The sequence below is a fragment of the Balaenoptera acutorostrata genome, chromosome 7 (genome assembly GCF_949987535.1).
Source record: "Balaenoptera acutorostrata chromosome 7, mBalAcu1.1, whole genome shotgun sequence".
Classification (NCBI taxonomy): domain Eukaryota; kingdom Metazoa; phylum Chordata; class Mammalia; order Artiodactyla; family Balaenopteridae; genus Balaenoptera; species Balaenoptera acutorostrata.
Genome location: NC_080070.1, coordinates 16632339 through 16654540, shown reverse-complemented (window position 1 = coordinate 16654540; position 22202 = coordinate 16632339). Strand labels below are relative to the sequence as shown.

The 22202-nt window shown below is 39.2% G+C and overlaps 1 protein-coding gene across 3 annotated transcripts in view; it reads right to left on the bottom strand.

Annotated features, from left to right (window-relative positions):
• DGKI (diacylglycerol kinase iota) overlaps nucleotides 1-22202 on the bottom strand; it is a 473650-nt gene that overhangs the window by 209175 nt on the left and 242273 nt on the right. For all 3 annotated transcript variants that reach the window (XM_057550578.1, XM_057550579.1, XM_057550580.1), the window contains 4 exons: nucleotides 15534-15608; nucleotides 14800-14895; nucleotides 3573-3655; nucleotides 1697-1757 (listed from right to left, as the gene is read on the bottom strand). In XM_057550578.1, coding sequence (XP_057406561.1) covers nucleotides 1697-1757; nucleotides 3573-3655; nucleotides 14800-14895; nucleotides 15534-15608 — 315 coding nt within the window. The remainder of the gene's footprint in view (nucleotides 1-1696; nucleotides 1758-3572; nucleotides 3656-14799; nucleotides 14896-15533; nucleotides 15609-22202) is intronic.

The following is a 22202-nucleotide window of genomic DNA, read 5'->3' as shown; positions in this document are numbered from 1 at the left end:
TGGACTTGGCTCTCTTCTTTGTCCTTTATGCTTTGAAGTCCCATGTTTCCAAACACTTTCCTAACTGCACAGATTACCTCAATACCACATAACTTAGAACAGTGCTTCCTACACATATCTGCTGAGTAGAGGAAAGGAAGAAGAAAGCAGTGGGGCAGAGAGAGGTGATGGGAGGTGCAGTGGATTATGGGGAAGTTTGGAAGGTGGAACAGCCAATCCAGGATGAAGCCCAAGATATGGAGATGGAACAGGCAACTGGTGGATTTGAGGTAACAATCACTTAAGTTAAGAAAGAGGAAGGGGCTTCCCTGGTGGCGCAGTGGTTGAGAATCTGCCTGTCAACGCAGGGGATACGGGTTCGAGCCCTGGTCTGGGAAGATCCCACATGCCGCGGAGCGACTAGGCCCATGAGCCACAACTACTGAGCCTGCGTGTCTGGAGCCTGTGCTCCGCAACAAGAGAGGCCACGATAGTGAGAGGCCCGCGCACCGCGATGAAGAGTGGCCCCCACTCGCCGCAACTAGAGAAAGCCCTTGCACAGAAACGAAGACCCAACACAGCCAAAGATAAATCAATCAATCAATCAATAAAAAAAAAAAAAAAGAAAGAAAGAGGAAGGACTGTGAATTCAGGACACCAGGCATATCCCCATAGTCAAATAATTTTGGAAAACACTGGGTTAAACAAAGTGAAATAGGTTTGTCTTCTTTAAGACTTTATAACGAATTTTATAAGCTAATCATGTGTATTTGAGTCTCCAAGAATAGTAAACATTACTTTCCCAACTGAAAAATGTTTTCCTCTCCGCAGAAAATCTTAAAGGACCAGTGCAATCACTGTTTTATTTTTTTCTGGTTGCATTTATTAGTATATAATGTGTATCCAGTGCTGCATTAAGTGTTCACGTGCTGTGAGAGATAAAATTAGAAGATTCCGTTACTGCCTTTGAGAATAAAACATTCTAATTAGGAAGATTAGAGAAAAGCCAAAGATAGTTCATAATAAAATCCTATGAGATCAGACTCCAAATACAGAAGAAAAGACACTGGACAGCAAAATCTAAATGTCACGATTCTCAATTATTTGCCTTTGCTAAATATAGCAACATAAGTAGAGGGCAAATTGAGAAACAGATGAGACAAACTGGGGAAAATACACCAGTGATATTAAACTTCAGCCCAACTCCATCTTTTCTCCAAAAATGACTACAAAGGGAACCAGTTGTGATCTTTAAGGCAAACCAATGTTAGTCAATATTCTAAGTTTTATTTCCACCAGTAAAAAAAAAAAAAAAAAAAAAAAGCCATAATTCAACTGTGTACGCATACTTCTCCTCCATAGTTGTGACCAATTATTAAGAATATATGGAAATAGGTCAGCTTCTGTTTTAAAAATAATTTAGTCATCTATAATCCTCATTCTAGTGATCTGACCACATCCTTACTTTGTGGAACAGGAAAGGATATAGCTTAGTGGAGGGTAGGAAATCTAATTTAGAAAGATCAAGTATGAGTCCTTGAGGGCAATAACAAAGTCCCTCCTAACCCTTAGGGGCATGGATTCACATGAGAGACAGAGGTTTGAGGGGATTGGAAAGACTGTGAGGTGGGAATGAAGAAAGAGAAATGTCTTAAGGAAAACAAAAGACAAATGGAAGAAACAAGGGAGAGAACTAGATTCTCTTTCAAGGACCTACCGTTCCATCCCCACCACAGGCCAGAATCCGCAGATTTGGTACTTTCCTATATAATTCAAGCCTGTAGAGGATACAGAAGGAAAAGTAAATAAAAGAGCATATCACTGGCCATAGCAGACAGCATGATTCCAAAACACACCAAAACGAAGGGGGGCGTGGAGGGTGTCCACTGGAGAAATTGCATAACCCCGAGAATGGTAATACCTTCAAAACTAGTCACCGAGTAGTCACCAAGTACTGGTTCCAACAATCGGATTAGGGGCTGGCAGCAAACATCACTGGAATGGGGTTTTAGGGTGTCCTAGTGTTTTATTTCCCATAATTCCTATTAATGTGTCAACGCACATTATTTTCTTCATTAGTGCCAAATTCTTTTTCTTTCCATTCTTCTCCCTCCTTTCTCAAAGAACATCAAATTTGATTAGCTTTTCCCAGACCTGTTTATTTTTCAAACCTACACTTCCCACTCTTACTCCTAGAAAACCTTCTTCAGAGAGATAGGAAGGCCACCCCACTAGCATTATTACTACCGCGCCCACAATTCCATCTCCCTCTCAACTCACCCGCTGACGCTCAAACCCCCATTTATACTCCCCAGCCCCAAAAGGGAAGATTTACTGAATTTTCTTTATTTTGAATTTGTCTGCTTGAAATTAGATCTTTCCTGTTGTCTCAAGAAAATGCAATGATAACTGCCCCTGCTAAAATGTTTGCTTAAGTGACAATTTCAATGGCTCTATTCCAGAAAACATCACCTATTTAAATCAAATCATGTTTTTTTCTGAAAATAGTTCCTGTCCTGCCATGTTCTTTATGGGTATCTATGAAGTATCTACCGAAAGTCTAACTAAAAATGATAAAATCTTAAGTAAATGTAAAAGGGCAAAAGCAGATTTGCCTTAATACATCTGAATGCAGAAAAAAATATAGAAGTCTTATAGCAAACTCTAGTGGCAAGGAAGTTCATAGATTAAGAGAATGACAACAGAAATTAATTTTCATAATTATGTTCTCTCATAGGCTTAAAATATGTAATTTATCTATTTCATACAGGAATATTATTTTCTAGAAATTATCTGAGCTTGTGTTTCTTTGCCTCTGATATTATTACTTATTTATAAGTAGTTATAAAAATAATTAGTATCTCTTTAGCTCTAATGTTTACCAGATGACATCTGAACTACCTTATTAGGTGGGTTTTAAAAAGGGAACCAGACAACAGCAGAAATGTCCCTGCTCCTTCCCACCATGTAACCCTCCACGAAAGGGAAGCTATAGGATATATGTCACCTACAGATAGACTTTATTTTTCACCGCTTCGAACAAGAAACAGAGAATGAAATTTCTGAGAGGCTCAGATGAGGGACTGAGCAGGAATTAGAATGTCTCCCCCACTCTGGTATGGAATCCATAGGTATAATCAATTAATCAATCAAGCTCTCAAATGGACACAGATGCATACAATTTCTAATGCAAATAAATGAAAATATTCATAAACAGATATGGCCATTCTCCACAAAGATACACTTACAGTCCCATTAATGTACATCTCCAAAGTGGTACATGCATAAGTAGAAAAAGGATGGATCCTTTCTCAATTCAGATTTGCTCATAACGTACAGTTACATGTGTCTAAGCAGCAAACACACTCAGAGTTAACAACTCAGAGGATAAGTATTGAAGGAAACTAATCCAATGAAGAGGGAAACATCAGATGAAGTTTTAAAGAGAGGAAAGTGCAGGTGAGCAAGTAGATGAGAGGTGGTCAGAAAAACACTTCATGAGGTCATCAAACAATAAAGCTTGACTCCAAAGCAGAAAGTCCTTCTCACTCGCCTAAAATAGTAAGAACCATGGAGGGTATTTCCAGACTTACGCATCTTTTGGCCCTTCCTGAGAAAGATCAAAGACTTGCCGTGGATTCAGGTACCACATGAACATCTGCAGGACTTTGGTTCCCTGTAAGGAAAAAAAAATGACAATAATAGGAAGAAATTTCCAAATATTACCTACTCATTTAAAGAATAAAAATAAATCCTGTCCTAAAAAATAATATTGAAGGCTTCCCTAGTGGCGCAGTGGTTGAGAATCTGCCTGCCAATGCAGGGGACACCGGTTCGAGCCCTGGTCTGGGAAGATCCCACATGCCACGGAGCAACTGGGCCCGTGAGCCACAACTACTGAGCCTGCGCGTCTGGAGCCTGTGCTCCACAACAAGAGAGGCCGCGATAGTGAGAGGCCCGCGCACCGCGATGAAGAGTGGCCCCCACTTGCCGCAACTAGAGAAAGCCCTCGCACAGAAACGAAGACCCAACACAGCCATAAATAAATAAATAAATAAATAAATAAAAAATAAAAAAAATAATAATATTGAATTATAAACAGTATAGAGTAGTACTTAAAATCATGGGCTTTGACCATCGATATACATAGGTTGAATGCTTATATTAGGCTCTGTCTAACCTGTGTAACTCTGGGCAAGTTCTTTAATTTCACTAAGTTCAGCTCTCTTCTCTTTAATACAGGAATAAAAATGCCTAGTTCACAGACTTGTTGTAAAGATTAAATGCAATAATGTTTGAGGAGAACATCAAAGTGGTTGGCATGCAACAAATGCTTAATGATTAGTATCTATTGGCTTTTACTATCATTATTTAATGTGCGAAAATCCACATAGGGAAGTTATTAGTCAACTTATGTAATTTAACATTACTTTTTACTTTATTGTGCAGATTATTGTCTTGGTATAATATGAAATAGGGACAGTATTAGCTAAGTATGACTTTATTGAAATAAATGTTTTTAACCACAGCAAAAGTATCTCAGGCTCCCCAGTACTTAAAATATATAATTTCTCTAGTTAGTGCTATCAACTCTTACTTTGACATTTTTCAATTTCCATGGATATATCTGTGTCTTTTTCTCTCTCTCATAACCATTTTTGGAGTGTCTTAAGTAATTGTGACATTTATAGAGATATCATGGCAAATACAAAGCAGTTCTGGAGATAACCTCTTAAAGTGAATTAAGCAAAAATCAAATTAAAGGAGAATTTTTTTTTATTAAGCAGTATCAAAAGAGCTTTAAAATTGAGTAGGGTGCCTCATTTTAGGTCACTACCAACCATAGCAAATAATATTTGATCGGTTGGGCAGCATCCGTTGCTTGTAACTATCATTCCTTTAATTAGCTATCATGATTGCTCTTTCTTGAAAATATTCCTAAGTTTGTATACCTATACACTGTATTTGAGAGTCATCCTAGTACAGTAGAAATAGCACAATATTTGAGTCAGAGCTAACTTGGGTGTTCTAACTGGGTGACTGTGAGCATTTATAATCTTGCAGAAATTCAGCATGTAAAATAGGGCAATGTCTACTTTCCAAGGTGATTATGAGAATTAAATGAATCAGCAACAGTTTCGTATCCAGCACAGTATGTGGCACAAAATAGGCCTTTGTAAATGTTAGTCCCTTTCTTTTTTGTTCCTTGTTAATCTATTCATTAAACTACACTTGAGCATGTGAGGGCTAAAGTGTAGTTTATAATTATCACTTTGTTATGCCAGTTGTTAAGAGGCCAGTGTAGGTCTTTTGTTCCACATTTCATCCAAACCTATAATTTAAAAGTTCTGCTTTATCATGTGCTTGCTGTAAATTTAGGAATAACATTCTACCCTTAATTATTACAACTAATCCTTCAGTTTCGCCAAATGACATACTTTGTTTCCTACAAAATCTAGATATAGATTTAGATACATAATAACTAAATACTAAACCATTCTCTTCTTTCCACACCAGGCCTTGGTATCAAGTCAGTTGGAGATTATTTCAAGTAATCTTTTATGTTTCATAGGTAACACCAGAGGCATTCTAATGACCAATCAGTTTATTAAAAATTTCCAACTGACTTGCTAGAAAATTAATTTTTCACTTTTAGATTCCTAGGGCAATGTGAATTGTGGATGTTAATTACTCCTTCGTTGTCACCTTTGGCTATGGTGTGCGTCTCAATTCCAGTTTCTCTTATACATACAATACTAGGTAATTAACACCTTTCAAAAAACAAAAAGCATTGAGGTTTTTTTTTTATCTTCAAATTTCTCTAAAAGGTTTGAATGTCCACACCATTTTGGGTTTTGCTCATTTTCAATTTGTGTTAGTTTGAACAGCTAATTCTCTACAGTTATCCTTTTGAGAAAGGGGTATTTTTTAAGGCTGGCAAGTTTTGCACCCCACGCTTCCAGGAGGTGCCACAATGTTGCAGCCTACTGGAATAATGCTCTCTAGAACTGGGCAGGGATGACTTTCATAACCATGCAAGGCTGCCCTATCAGAGTTTATATTCAGGCATGATATAATTTCTTCTTTTAAAAGTAATCTTTCTAAAACACATTCATTAGCAAAAATGATAAGTGTCTGAATGAAAGTACTGCATTGTTTTATATCAATCTTGGTGGGTAAAGAAAAGAGACCTAAAACATTTAATTTAGTTCTATTTACTCTGCTGCTACCTCTAGGATAAGCTACTTAGTGCTTTAATAGAGATAATTTATTGAATAGAATTGAATGGGTTGACAAGTACTAATTCACCAGGAAAAGAATAACATTTCTTTCTCGCTGACAAGATTAAGTCTACTCCATCATTTACACAATTCACTAGCAAGTTTCAAATACTCTCACAGTCATCACATGCTATATGCCTTGTAAAAGCTGAACTTCTGTGCAAGAGCTTTTTTATTTTTCTCTAAATAAAAAAAAAATAGCTTACGCATCAATTCTAATACGCTCTGGAGAGTGTTCTCATACATATGGTTGTAGATGTAATACCTCAATGACCACAGAATTTTCTAAGATATTTTAAGATTGGGTATTCCTATGGAATGATAAAACATTGTTCTTTCCAGCTCCAGGTATCAGGAAGTTCTCTGAATTATTCATTAAAAAAATATAATGATTTGGGGAGTATAGAGAATCAATTAAGAATGGGTCAGCTCAAATAGCAGCACATCAATTGTCATCAAAGCACTGTAACTCTTATGTAGGGCTCAGTAGTCTATGTTACTAAGCAAGCCTTGGTTTACATCATGGAGGCATTATCTAGCTCATGAAAAGCACTGTCCAGACAATAAGAAAGACCTGAGGAAAATAACAGTGGGAGGAAGAGGTTAAGAAATCTCTTAACACAAACAATCCCAAAGGAATACCTTATTGATTCAGTAAACCTGTATTAGGCTCCTACTCTGTACCCATGTGCACACCCAGGAGCTCAGGAGACCAACACAAAATAAATTAGTTCACTAAAGATGGTAAATGCTATGATGAAGATGCCTACTGAGATGTATGAGTGGCTGGAGGAGATACTCTAAGCCCAACTATGGGGACTGGATGAAGGCTTCCTATGTATGATATTTGAACTGTGTCTTTCAAGATGAGTAGAGTTAACCATTTCTTTGTACATGGAGTAGAGGAAGAAGTTTCAGGGTAAAGGTACAAGACGTGTGAGACAGCAAGACATGTCATGGAAAAACTATATTCATTTCAGTCTTTGGACCATGAGGCAGGGGTGGTGGGAGATGAAACTGCCAAAGTGAGTTGTAGATTAAGTCATGTAGGCTATCGAGCTCAGGGTTTGTTTTGCAGGAAATGACAGTCACTGAAATGTCTTAATCAGAGGAATTGGACTCACATTTTGATACATCAGTCTGACTAGAGGCTAAGGAGCTAGACATCCAGGTCCTAGACCTATCAAAGGGGCTAGGTGGCTTGGTTTAGCCACTGCTGTACACTGATGTCTGCTCCTCCAAAATTCACCCTCAATGTGATGGTATTAGCAGGTGGGGCCTTTGGAATAGGCACACAAAAAGATGCCCAACATCGCTAATTATTAGAGAAATGCAAATCAAAACCACAATGAGGTATCACTTCACACCGGTCTGAATGGCCATCATCAAAAAGTCTACAAATAATAAATTCTGGAGAGGATGTAGAGAAAAGGGAACCCTCCTACACTGTTGGTGGGAGTGTAAACTGGTGCAGCCATTACGGAAAACAGTATGGAGATTCCTTAAAAAACTAAAAGTAGAGTTACCACATGATCCAGCAATCCCACTCCTGGGCATATATCCAGAGAAGACTGTAATTCGAAAAGATACATGCACCCCAATGTTCACTGCAGCACTATTTACAATAGCCAAGACATGGAAGCAACCTAAGTGTCCATCGACAGTTAAGTGAATAAAGATGTTTTATATATATATTTATATTATTTTAGATATATAATATAAATATACATTTATATATATACATACACATACACACACAATGGGATAGTACTCATCCATAAAAAAGAATGAAATAATGCCATTTGCAGCAACATGGATGGACACAGAGATTGTCATATCAAGTGAAGTAAGTCAGACAGAAAAAGACAAATATCATATGATGTCACTTACATGTGGAATCTAAAATATGATACAAATGAACTTATTTACAAAACAGAAACAAACTCACAGACATAGAAAACAAACTTATGGTTACCAAAGGGGAAAGCGCGGGGAGGGGGATAAATTAATAGTTTGGGATTAGCAAATATACACTACTATATATAAAACAGATAAACAACAAAGTCCTACTGTGTAGCACAGGGAACTATATTCAATATCCTGTAATAAACCATAATGGGAAAGAATACACAGACACACACACACTAAATCACTTTGCTGTACACCAGAAATACAACATTGTAAATCAACTATAGTTCAATAAAAAAATAAAATAAAAATAATAAAATAATGTTTTTTGATTTATCCCTAGGTTGAGCATTGTAGAAAATAACATCTTCATTGAGGTTGTTTGTTCAGTATGTAGAAATAGTTTGGGGACTCAGATTTGAAGTTACTTCCTCTTTTTGTCTCCTCCTTCTCCCCACCTGGGTTGACTTTCCCTGGCCTGACTTAGGAAGGGCCAGCCCTGGTCTGGGGAAGCCTGTCCATGAACGGTGTGTGAACTCAGTCAGTATGAGCCTGTCCACAGGCTGAACATCCCTTCCCCCTATAACCTGCTGACAAGCTCCCTGGCAACTCTGATCCAGGGGTCCAGCTCATGCCACACGTGTACCCTGGGATTTCACAATGAACAGTGTGAGCACCCAAGGCCTGGACCCTCAACTCTCAGGACTGGCTGGCCAGAATAATTCCAGCGGTCAGAACACCTGCTTACAGGGAATAGAGCCAACATTTTATAAAAACTTTAAATGGAGTATAACCCATAAAAATATTGAATCACTATGTTGTACACCTGAAACTGATATAGTATCATTAATCAGCTATAGCTCAATAAAAAAAGGACACTTGCCTAACCATGAATGTATAATCTAAGTCACTGAAAGATGAAATTCATGACTCATGAATTCTCCTTCACGAGTGTGAAGGAGACGCAGTGTGAAAGCAGGGAACATTGAGAGACATCAGAAGGGTCCATAAGTCTCAGGTACAAACATGTTAATGAGTCACGGGCATCCAAGAAAAATAATAAGTTTTGAAGTTAAAGCAGCGATAAGTGTAAGAGAGGGGGCCTATTTCTCAAGCCCTCAGGTTTCCACACCGGGGAGGGGAGCATGCGGGAATAAAGTTTCTCTTTCCTGTACTACCTCTTTTCCGCAGAAGGAGACACTCAAAGTTGAAATCATAGCCCCTAATTCTAGTGACTAGTCCCTCAAATAATTCACATCCCACCAATAATAGCCGGCCACTAACCTCTAAAGCTTTGCAGAACACCCAGTACATGTCTACCTGAAGAGTGTTAGAAAAACAGAGACAATTATTCTGAAGCATCTGTTTAAAAGAGGGATTGTTTAAAAAGAGGACATAAAAGCAGTCCCTATAATGTGTTCAGCTCGACATATTCCTGCCAAGTGCTGGAAAATTTCCGAACACATAAAATACTGAAGGAAAAGAAAACTATAGGCATTTTACTTGCCAGCAGATGGCGATATCATCTAGTCATTTAAAGAACAGAAGCCTAAGCAAGTTTTGTGCGTGTGCGTTTTAAGTTTGAAGTCTAAGCTTCAAAAACAGAAGAGGGGAGTGCTTTATATCTAGATACAGATGAGCAGAATAAATCGATTCCTAAAAGGCAAAAATCAGGATTTAACAACAAGAACAACAAAGTATTTCTCTATTGATTGCTGTAAACTCTTGAGAATCAGTGTGGTCTCTGAGCTGTAGCAACAGTGGCACCTGGGAGCTTGTTAGAAAAGCGGGATTTCACAGCCACCTCCGACTCACTGAATCAGAATCTGCATTTTAACATAATCCCTAAGTGATTCATATGCACATTAAAGCCTAAGAAAAAAACCCCATGATTCTCAACACTGGCTAGACAAGAAAATCTACTAGGAACTTAGACCAGTTAAGGGGTCCGGTCCTCACAGGCTCTTGGCATGTGGTGCAGCAGACATCGGTCTTTCAAAGCTGCAGCGGTTGTTCTGACATGAAGTGAGGGCTGAGAACCACTTCTCTGAGCTAAGAGATGAAGAAAGTAAGGACAAGCTGAGATGCTATTTTTCAAACAAAAAAATAAACTTTCATCTCAAATAAATTCTCACCCACTGTGCTCCTCACACAAAGCCCAGGTAATCTCAGAGACCCTGATATGACTCTTGATGATGTTTTCCTAAATGTGTTCCACAAAAGACCTACGTCAGAATCATGGGAGATGCTTGCTAACCGGTAGCATTCCTGGGCCTCACCCCAGACCCACTGCATCAGATTTTACTGGGTGGAGCATTTCTAACAAGTGTCTTCATGGGTTTTATTTACAAACATTTTGAAAGCCTCTGGACTATAAGAAGGGAGTAAGGGGCACATATTCAAATAGAATTTACCCGGACTGAACACTTGTGTCAGGCGGAAATTTCCCGAATTTTCCTGAAACTGAAAATTCCTAGGTAAGAATTCTAATGAGTGATATTTCAAAGGTTCTCATGACTGAGGATGTCAAACAAATACAGAGGTCATGTTACTAATCTCAATTTGTCTGTAAGGTAAATAGAAGTGAACGGTCTCCCTTCTCAAAACAGAACATCACACTATGTAAGGCTTGAACACAGAATGCTCCAGAGCGAGAAACTCCAGGTAAGAAAGGGTATGCCCCTCACCCCGTTTCTCCTTCCTTGGGTTCACTTGCTTCGTTTTCACTGCCACCCTCTGTTCCCCTTTGGCTCTTTGTCTCAACTATGGCTCATTTGGGTCAGAGAGAATAAAAGGAGGAGGGAAAAACTATGAAGGAAACGAGATTCAAAGGAACTGAGGAATAAGAAACTCCTTCCTCTGATTGCATTTTGCCAGATGGGATGGTTTACTTCATCCTCTAATTCCCCTCCTGTGGCTGAATGTACCCTCATCTGCAATGTGAAGGTCATGTTATGGTCACAGCTCAGGAAAGCCTAGCCCTAACAGGGGAGTTAGATCATCCCTGACCATGACTCTGCCCTGCTCACCACAATCGGGGGATCAAAGCTGTACCATCTTAACACTGAAGAAGGAACCGTAAATATATGAAGCCGCTGGAGGTCAGTTTGAATGATTCTAATTGTAGATGGGAGTTTGGATTTCTTTACAGCTTTCTCCACATTTCACACTGTGCTTAGAAACAATGTCCTTCATATTTATTAGGCTTAGTAAAGAATTCTACTTCAGAGAGGAAATATATAGAAATTTAAAGTTTTGTAATATTCATTTTGATTTGGTTAGTCACACTTCTGAGAATCCTAGATATTCTGGAGGTAACATCATTAGGGCAATGCATTCACAAGCCAAAGTGCATCAAATGACAGCAAAGTCATGAAGCTTTTTGTTTCTAACAACTGGCCATTTACAAAATTTGAATACCTCACTGTGATCTCAAATTCCTCAAACTCATTTCAACCTCTTTCCCAAAATAATTTTTCCCTTTCCTGAAAACCCATCAATAACAGAGCCACTTTCCAGGTAATTAGCTGGAAAATCTTGATGCTCTACTTCCTTTTATGTATCCTATTCATCCACATGCCCATCTATCCATTCATACATGATCCACCATTAGTCCATCTGTCCGCCCATCCATTGATCAATCCATCCATCCATTGAGCTATCCCTCTATCTGATTTTTTTTAATTTTTTAAAAAATTTTACTGAAGCATAGTTGATTTACAATGTTGTGTACAGCAAAGTGATTCAGTTTATATATATATTCTTTTTCAAATTCTTTTCCATTATGGTTTATCACAGGATATTGAATATAGTCCCCTTTACTATACAGTAGGACCTTGTTGAGGGAAGGATTAGGAGTTTGGGATTAGTAAATGCAAACTATTGACATTATATATAGGATGGATAAACAAGGTCCTCTACCCGATTTATGCTAAGTGAATAGACTCCTGACTTATATATATATTCTCTACGTGTCTAATTAATCTTCCATCATATTATTTGTTTAAAAAATATTTTTCAAAACTAAAAATACTTTAAATAGCAAAAAACAAGTTTTCACTATATAAATCCAAACTCCTCAGCCGGGTTTTAAGACACTGCTCCGTAGGTTCATTCTAGCCTCTAAGCACATTTCTAGTAACTTAATATGCATCCTCTACTCACCGTACTGTACTCAGAATGAATCATTTTCATCACAACATCCCATCTTCTACACATACTGCTTATTCAACAATTATTTGTTCACTGCTCTATGCCGTATATTAGACATCATAGGTTGAGAGGTGCGGCCCCCGGCATTATGGACACTGTATCGTTGCAGTAAAGGCACACGTGGAGCACTTACGCTGCAATTCACATAATACAGCTGTGTGCCACGGACTAGAGGGGCATAGTGTACAGGGCGATTAATTTTGAGCAATAGTTCAGAAAGGTGCTACAGTGAAGGGTGAACGGCAATGTGACAAGAGAGGAGGAAGAGGGCATGACTCCAGTTTTCTCTCCTCTGCACCACTACGTAGTACCCATCTTCCGTTTCAGCCCCTTCCCTGACACCACTTCCTTATCACTCCCAAGTCACCGCTTGCCTCTGAACTTCCACAGCACTTGCGGTCTGATCCACTCAATGTACAACTCACATATATTTAACGTTGCTCAGATTCTTTTCCCCATTTGCCCCTTTTGTGTCATTAACAAACACGGTAGCCTTAGAAAATTCACTTAAGCGTCCATGAACTGTTTTCTATTTAGTGAAGGAGGAAGCAAACTTAGATCATCTCTGAAGTCCCCGTCTTTAATCATTTATACAGAGACTGAAACAGGAACAGGCTGTATCTTAACTGGACTGTCCCCTCCTCAAAAGCAGAGACCGGGCTTCCCTGGTGGCGCAGTGGTTGAGAATCTGCCTGCCAATGCAGGGGACACGGGTTCGAGCCCTGGTCTGGGAAGATCCCACGTGCCGCGGAGCAACTAGGCCCGTGAGCCACAACTACTGAGCCTGCGCGTCTGGAGCCTGTGCTCCGCAACAAGAGAGGCCGCGACAGTGAGAGGCCCGCGCACCGCGATGAAGAGTGGCCCCCGCTTGCCACAACTGGAGAAAGCCCTAGCACAGAAACAAGGACCCAACATAGCAATCAATCAATCAATAAAATAAATAAATCTTTAAAAAAAAAAAAAAAAAAAAGCAGAGACCACCTACAATTTTCTGAATGCCCTAGGGAAAAAGCTTATGCTAATTTAACAAAGGCATTTTATATAAAGACTGTTGTGATAAAATATATCAGACATTAATTAGCATGTGGTGTCAGGTGGCCAAAATCATGGAGTTAATTACATTAGCTTTGCTCTGTTCCTCGGTCCCCAACCACACCCCCAATCCTAGTTAGGCTACAGCGAGACCAGAGCTAGAGAGGGGGTAAGATTCAGGGCAAACTGAACCTCACTCTTGAGAAACTCCTCCAGTGGTAGTGTCAGGATCACCATCATTACAACATGAAGATAATCATTTAGCAACTCAAAAGAGCAGAATGTTGAAAATAGATTATTTCTCTGCTTACACCACGTTTCTTTTCCCTGTTCTCTACAATGTTAATACAGACTTTTAACACAAGAATTATTATTAAGAATTGTGAAGAAAGGAAGGAAAGGAGGGATAATATTTTCTTTAAATTACAAGCTCCCATAAGAGAAGCTTTATTATAATTAATGTGATCTGGAAAAATGCCCATTAATTTTAGTAATAAGAACATCATTTTGGATCAGTCCTAACTCTACGACTCCCCTCCTTATATGGGGTGACTAAACAGTTTTAAATCTTTTAGTTGTTTAGCGTGATACTTCAGGGAATCTTGCCTCGAAATGTAAAATGTGCACTTAACTTAATGGACACAGGAAATATTTTATCATCCAGTCTCACATGAAAATAACAGAAAATCAGAGCCCACAGAAGAGTATTGATAAGAAGCCTCAGAGAGTGGGAAGAAAACTAGGTGAGGAGACAAAGACCTGGATTCTAGAACAATTTCTATCCTTTAAAGAGCTGTGTACTTTAGATATGTCATTAAATTTAACTTTTCTAAGGCTATTTCTTTATCCTCAAATGAGGTTGATAACTAATCATTCTATAGGACTTGGGCAAAGACCAAATGAAACCTCTGAAACGTAATATAGTTTTGCTAGCCTTGGTGGTATCTGTTGTTCTTGATTATCATGAATAATAGATCATTAATCTCTCTTTCCTCTGAAGAGAGGGAAAAAAGCAATCGGGTCTAAATTACAATAGAAAGAAAGAAAGATAAGTTCATAAAGGGCTTCCTAACTATAGGAGTTGAGAAACCCAAAACATATTAACTAAGAGTTTATAGAATGACCTTTCTTGAAAATCTGTAAGGAAAATATTAGCAGTTAGGTTTTTGAGTACCTCTAGTAAAGCCTTATGTGGAAGTAGAGGGATAAATCCTAGAACCTCTAGGCTTTGCCTAGACCAGTCACGTGTGAGGCTGTCCCTTGCTGGAGAAACCGGTTGTCTTCCAATGCTAGGGGTCCTACGTGGTGCTGTTTTACTTGGTGTTGGGAAATGTGTTTTCAAGAAGGCATCGAAGCCTCCAGGTGAAACTCATGAAAACTGACTTACCTGGTTGCCTCCACTCTTGGGGTTCACAAACACAAGCAAGGGTTTCATGAGAGGAGAAGAGATAGGTTTTATCACAAAAGGACGACCTTTGTTTTCCTGATGAAGAGAGAAAGCAGAACTATTGAGACATGCATCTGTGACTTGAAAGGCAGCCCCAAAACAATGAAAGTGAGAAATTACTAGCACCACCGCTACCCACTTACCCCCCCCCAAAAAAACCCCACCCCCCCCCAAAAAAACTCTGCATCTTGTTTCACAGGGCTAACTCAAAGTAAGTGAGAAAGTATCTCAAACTATAACTTGCTCCCAAGAATTAAGGCATACTTTTGTTTTTATTCTGTATACTCAAAGCGTTCTAGAAACGTTCTAGCTCTTATCTTCGTCTTTATAATCTTTGAGATAATACTTCCACAGACAAGTGCAAATGCTCTGATGCTGAAGTGGCATGAGGTTTCATATATATACATATATATATATTTTTAAGGAATATATATATATATTTATATATTTATTTATATATATATATATATATATATATATATATATATATATATTTTTTTTTTTTTTTTTTTTTTTTTAAAGGAATAGGCAGAATCCCAGTGTGGTTAGAATGAGGTGAAGGAAAGAGTGGCAGGAGATAGATCAGAAAAATACGCCTGGCCAGGTCAAGTCAGACAGAGGTGGCTGTGGAAAGGAGGATAGATTTCACTGGACCATCACCCTCAAACACTTACTTCAGTTCCTCTTTTACTGGCTTTTCTTTTAAAGCTTGTTCTCTTCTTCTTCCGATTTGAAGCCTTCAGCGAGTTCTGTAGGGAAAGAAGGGACCACCTGAGCTCGCAGGCAGACGGCCCACGAGCTTTCCCATGCAGAACCATCTAGAAGATGACGGCAGCACATGCTGTTCGACGGCATGCTTCTCATGCTTTGACACTTCCAAGCCACTGCTCATGGGTAAGCCACACACAGAACCCAGTCGCGTGCTTCCGAGTGAGCGACTGACTCCCCACCACACGGAGAGGCAGGGACTTAGAACCCTGGAGGCTCTCATTGACTCACATAACAACACATGGTATACCTGCCAACCCTCCCAGTAAAAATGGAAGAATCCCAAATTCTCTGAGGGGCTCCAGTCTCCCGCCCAACCAGGTCCGTCTCCCGCCCAACCAAGTTCAAGTTCATCTCCTGGTATGGAGATCACCTATGTGGAAATGTAAAAAAGGAGGCCATTTTTCACGTTTTCCTTTTTGGTTTTTTGTTTTTTTTTCTCTCTGTTTACTTTTTATAGGGAATGACCTGTTCATAAAATGACTCAACCCCACTGGAACTTTACGATCCAACTCCCCTATCAGCATGAATGGCTTGGTTTTAAAATGCAAAGACTCGAGTTACTTATAATAATAGAGTGGGCACTGCTCTTCCTTTCTCTGGCTAAAGACCCATTGGTTTAAAAAGTCCTCCCTCCCCTGGTAACATTGATTTTTTTTTTTCTTCTCATAGAATTGCATCCAACTTGCTGAAACACAGTGACCCCAAATTTACATTCCTGGTCTCTTTCTAGGGATTTTATGGACCACAACTTTGTGATTATTACAGCTATTTACTCTTAATATTTGATACAGATGCTTTGAAAAGAACCTCTCTCAGGGGACAGTCACAGCTCACTGGCTGAAGACAAGGCAAAACCAGATGTAATTAGTGAAAAGTCAATAGTTAATTAGATTGCGATCTTCATAAAGGCAAGCTATTACTACCATGTCATAGCGTTTTACAGTGTTGAAAGCCTGAAATACAAAATCCTTAACTTAAAAGCTTATATAAGTATATACATCTGCATTGTTTGAGCAATTAAATGTTTTCAAACAGCTTGAAGAAACTTAGGTATTTATTCTTCAACATTTTAGAGTATTTTTTCTTAGCATTCAAAATAAACCTTAGTCTAGAGTACATATAGTAAAACATCCAAGTTAGCAAGACTGAAAACTATTTAGCTTTTATTTTACTTTCATTTGGACAGTGAAAAAAATAAGTTGATTTGTGGCCTGTGCTCACCAAGGATGAAGGAAACTTTCTGGAACCACCATTTGTCCCAAGGTTTTCTTCCCCCCATCAGATTAAAAGAGTCTTCAGGTTCTCTGAATCTCCCCAGAAAAGAAATCTGGAAGTTCATGGGTGTTCGAGATTCCAGGTGATTTCTCATCACTCACTCTAGACTCTACTTCTCCTGCAAACAGATCTCCAAATTTCCGAATTCCTCTTTAAATGGGTGTATGATCGTGCCTCTCTTTGGGAAACTTTTGCATTCTTCGAGTATTTGCTATATTTTGACTACTTTCAGTTTTATTAAAAGGGAAGAAAAATTACTCGGAACCTTTAAACTTTTAATCAGCCAAATATTCCAAGAAGAATGCTGAAAACTATTAGACTGACAGAAGCAGTACCTACTTGATGGCACTCAGTGATGCTCTGCGTGCTGGTACTTTGGCCCCAACAAATATTCTTATTTAATTCTTACTTAATTCTTATTTAATGAAGCCCAGGCAAAGATACTTTTTAAAAGCTTCCCAGAATAGAATAGAATAATAAAATAAAATAAAAGCTCCCCAGGGAATTCTAATGTGTAGCCAGGGTTGAGAACCCCTGTTTGAAGTACAAAGGGCAGAGTGGGGAGCCATATGTACTGTGCTAAAGCCAATCACTGTGGTGAGGAACGTGAGGTGTGGGATCTGCCAGGCTCGGTGTGAATTCTGAACCTCCCTGTCACTTAGATCTGTGACCTTGGCCAAGTCAGTCCAACTTCTGAAATAACAGTTTCTTAATTTTAACATGAAGCTGATAATACCTACCTCACAGGACAGTTGTGGAGTTTAAACAAGAAAAAGGATGTGAAGCAGTTAACTTGGTATCCATCCCATGAGAAGCACTTCCATAAATGTCAGTTGCCTCGTTCACAGCTCTATATCCCCAACGCCCAGCACAAATGCCCGGCACACAGTATGAACTCTAATCGTTGTGGAAATAATAAACCAATACTTTTACAGTTCACAACATTGAGTGAGTCTTTCCTGATTTTGAAAAGGATCCTTAGGAAGTGAGTGATTGTTTCCTAACTTCTTTGTTGTTTTTGTTCATTTAGTGCCAAGAGCAAGGCAGGACCCCAAGTGCTTGCAGGAAAACACTGTCGGCCTTGGTTCTTGACAGGACTCAATAATTAAACTCCAAGAGGTAGGTCGAATGGATCAAGCTGAGGTTGTTTCCTAAACTTGCCTGATCACAGAAATCATAGTTCTTCAGGTGATTCTGATGATCAAGTATGTTTGAGAAACAGAGGGTTAGAAAAACACATCAAAATAAGGCTTGATGTCCAAAAACAGGGCAGGCGGGGAACTCAACTCTAACAGGGAACAGACACACAAAACGGCCTTTGTTTTAAACACAGATACAAGTGCTTCTGAGCCTCACCGAGCCACACGCATCTGAGGCCATCATCCCACAGAACAAGGAGGGGGCAAAAATAAAGCACAGTGGTTGACTTACAGTACCTGGACGCTTCTATGTGAGCTCTGAGTAAGCTTACAGCCCTACGGATGGTCAAATAGCAAAAGATAAGCAGTATGGAACTTCACAGCACACATCCAAATTCCCCAGGCTTCCTTCTGTTCCCGTGTAAATATGTATCTCTGTCTCAATATATCACTTCTTTTAGAAGGCAGCGTAATTCAACGAGGAACAGATGGACGTGAAGGCAGATTCGGGTTGTGTTTTGGCCAAGACAAGTCTTCTAGGCTTGCTTATCCACACTACCACTTACCCTGCCTGGTCAGTACTGCGAGAGTTAAACAAAATGACATGCTTTCCAAGAATGCAAAAATTATGCCAAGGCGTTATTGTCTAGAATTGTTGGTGATACAGTCAAGAAACCTTTAATACTTGTCCTGTGTCCTAAAACAAAGCAGCCCTCTTAACAAGGGCGGCTAACTCAGTGATACAAAGGGTTCACTTTGCAAGTTCAACACTTTCCAAACAGTGAAATACTGTGCTCTCATTTGGATTTTTACATTCTTCTGATTCCAACAGCATTCACCCCCTGTACATTCTGTGCCTACTCTTTTGTTAAAGTGCTAAGAAAAGATAAAGGCTTTCTGTTTTCTTGTACCAGGTAGTGGGTGCGTTACCTTGCCACAAAAATAATCCTATCAACACAATCTTTATCATAGTTATGACTCCTTCCTGGGCTGTTACAAAATCTTATGGGTGAATCACTCAGCTGTGAATGAAGCCTAACTACTCTTATTACTCTTCAGGGATTTCCTCAGGTGATGGGATCACAAAGGATCTAAATAATAACAGATCTAAGGAGAAGATATCTCACTTCATCATTCCAAATGAATCTCTCCTCCATCATACACTGGACAAAACTCTAATGGATGATAAGAGGGCGATCCATGGACTTTGTCTATTAAAGAACGTTCTCACTCTGCCCTGCTCCAGCTATACCACTGCAGCAAAGGTTGTTGTGAGGACAGGTAAGCAGAAGAATCAAGAAAACTCATTCCAAAGTTAAGGACAGGGTCTCAGCAGCTTCTCAGGTGTATTTGGCCAAATCACAGCATCGCCTGACCTTTAGAACTAATCAAAGGAAGTCACTTGGGCATTGAAGGAGATTGTTGGCCATTGCTATTACATATCATGGGGTCCCCAGCATTTTAAGATCATCCAATCATAAGGAATAAGGACTAGCATGAAGAAAGGCAATGCAAGGCTAGGCAGGAGTTGATAGCGACATTTTTTATAAGTAGACCATTAGAAAGAATATAAATATCCATTGGTAAGGAGTTGGCTTAAATAAACTGTAAAATAGCCATAGTGTGGGATAGATACAGTAGTTTTAGAAAGAGTCAAATCTGTATGTATTAATATAGACTTTTCCCTATGATTTTTTTTTAACTGGGAAAGCCAAATTTTAAAGCATTAAGTGGAGAACGATGTTATTTATTAAAAATGCACACCTTTAGTGCCCCCCTCAAACCTGACCCACAAAAAGTTCATGTCACACAGGTCTTGCTCCACCAGCTCCAAGTGCTTACACTCGTATTTGAACATCTTTAACTCGTTCATCCAGTCAAAATATCATCTGCTAACATTTTCAGTCCAGAGAACAAACACTGACATCTGTAACTTTAAATATAACTTTTACTTTATATCAACAGATTCAGGTTTGGTCGTTGAAATTTAGTTTTCTTGTCATTTTAATTCCTTCCAGTTATCTACTGTCCATCATCTTTTAACTTCTAGGTCTCTCTAAGTAATCTGGTGACAAAACCCAGCAAATCATCCAGGCAGCCCTCATTTCCCTTACCATCAAACTTACATGCAGCTCCCAACTCCACAGCTGGTCACGGAGTAATTATCCACTCAGAACCAGCCATCTTTCAACAGAGAAGGAAAATATATGGTTTAATTCCACCTCTTTACAACCCACTTTTCCTGACCATTATACACTCCAGCAGATGTCCTTTACTCTTCTTCTCTCGAGTCATCTGTTTAGACACAAACATCACAAATAAAGCTGACTTTATTTGATGACCCATCTTCACTGTTGTTCTCAGTTATGTCCTATCAACTTGCATTGTCCTTCCTCATCCCTCTTCCCAGGGACGCCGCCCACATCCTTCAAAACCAAGCACAAATGACAGATTTTCCACTGAGCCTAGGCTGCTCTCCATGACTGAAGCTGCTCAATTCTGCTTCACGTCTCCACTGTGTTTCTACATCTTAGGTGGCATTTACCTCTCTCCACCTCAGATGTGTAGGCGTCTCACTGACCAGGGCTATTTCAACCAACCTGTCTGGCCCCTTCCTCTCACCACCATATATGTATCTCTCCCACGAGATGAACACTGATCAAAAAGACAAACCTTCCCAGACATCTGAAAGCTACTCTTTTATTAAGGATTTACATGTGGCTGAATTCCTCTCCAGAATCCACAAGTACCCTGACCAATGATTTAGATTGTTGTGTCTATTTTCCCCACTGGGGAGTACACTCCTTATGGACATCAAATGAACATCTGATTCATCTTTGGACCTCTCACTGCATGTAACGGCATCTTTGAATGTGGTTAATTAAACATTTACTTAATTCAATTAAGCCTCTTCTCCTTCATCGTTTTTAAGCAGTGTCATAGAAAAATATGGAAATATATAAAGAAGGAAAGATATATAAATTCTAAAAGTTGAAAAAACATTTTATCTGTTCTTTATCTACTTTCCAAATTCTATTTTTTGGGATCATTTCCCAATACCTCCAACAAATTCTCTAATCTTACTGCTTCCACACCATCACTAACAGGTTGCCACCCATACTCCACACTCTACAAACTATAGTTTTTATGGTCATCAATGCTCTGGTCCCAAACACAAGAACTTTTCTCAATCCTTGTTATTTTTTTCATGCCTACAGAATTTAACATTGATGATTGCCCTATTTTTCTTTTCATTTTTAATAATGAAACTTTATGCAATCATAGTCCTCTCTCTATCTTGCAGGATTCTCTTCCTCCTCTCACTTTCTGGGTACGGATGTTCTCCCAGTCTTCTTCCATTCTTTTATTCAGTAAATGATCAGGTCTTGACTCTCTCCCATGGGATAGGCATTGTGCTAGTGAATACACAATCCCACTACAGTGTGAAATACAACAGTTACAGTAGTATTTCAAGGTGCACTTGGAAACAGAGTAGGTGCCAGGTTATGGCCCCTATTCTTGTCTCCTTCTACCCTCTCCATTGGAAATCTCATCCTCTTTACATCCCCTTTCATCGTAATACAGATGGTTCAGGGATCAATAACTTCTATCTTGACCCCGTATGACTACGCACTGTTGCTATCTGCTGTTGTGTGGCTTCACCTGATTCCCTGCACCCCTAAAGTCAACAAGAAGGAAAATAACAATAGCTAACATTTGAGTGGTTACAATGAGCCAGGTGCTGTTCTGTGTGTTTTATTTTTTCTTTTTTAGTTCATTAGTCCTCACGAAAGCCCTATGAATTAAGGTACTAGTATTATTTAACGTTTGCAGCTGAGAAACTGAAACAGAAGAGATTAAGTTGAGATTAAACAAGTTATTAAGTGGCAGAGCAAGGTTATGAATCCAGGCAACCTGGCTTGCAAGCCAGAGCTCTTCAGCACTACTCTACTGCAACCCTGCCCCTAAGCTCATCATACACTACCCTTTACATAGAACTTAGTTAATTGATTAAATTACTTGATGGCATTGGAGCCCAGAGGAGGAGGGACCACCAAAATTTTACAGCTGTCTGATTCAGCAAGGCTGGCTACAGTAACACAGTAAGGCAGCATGGCATATCATTAAAAGCTGGGTTTCCAGAATCACAATTCTTGG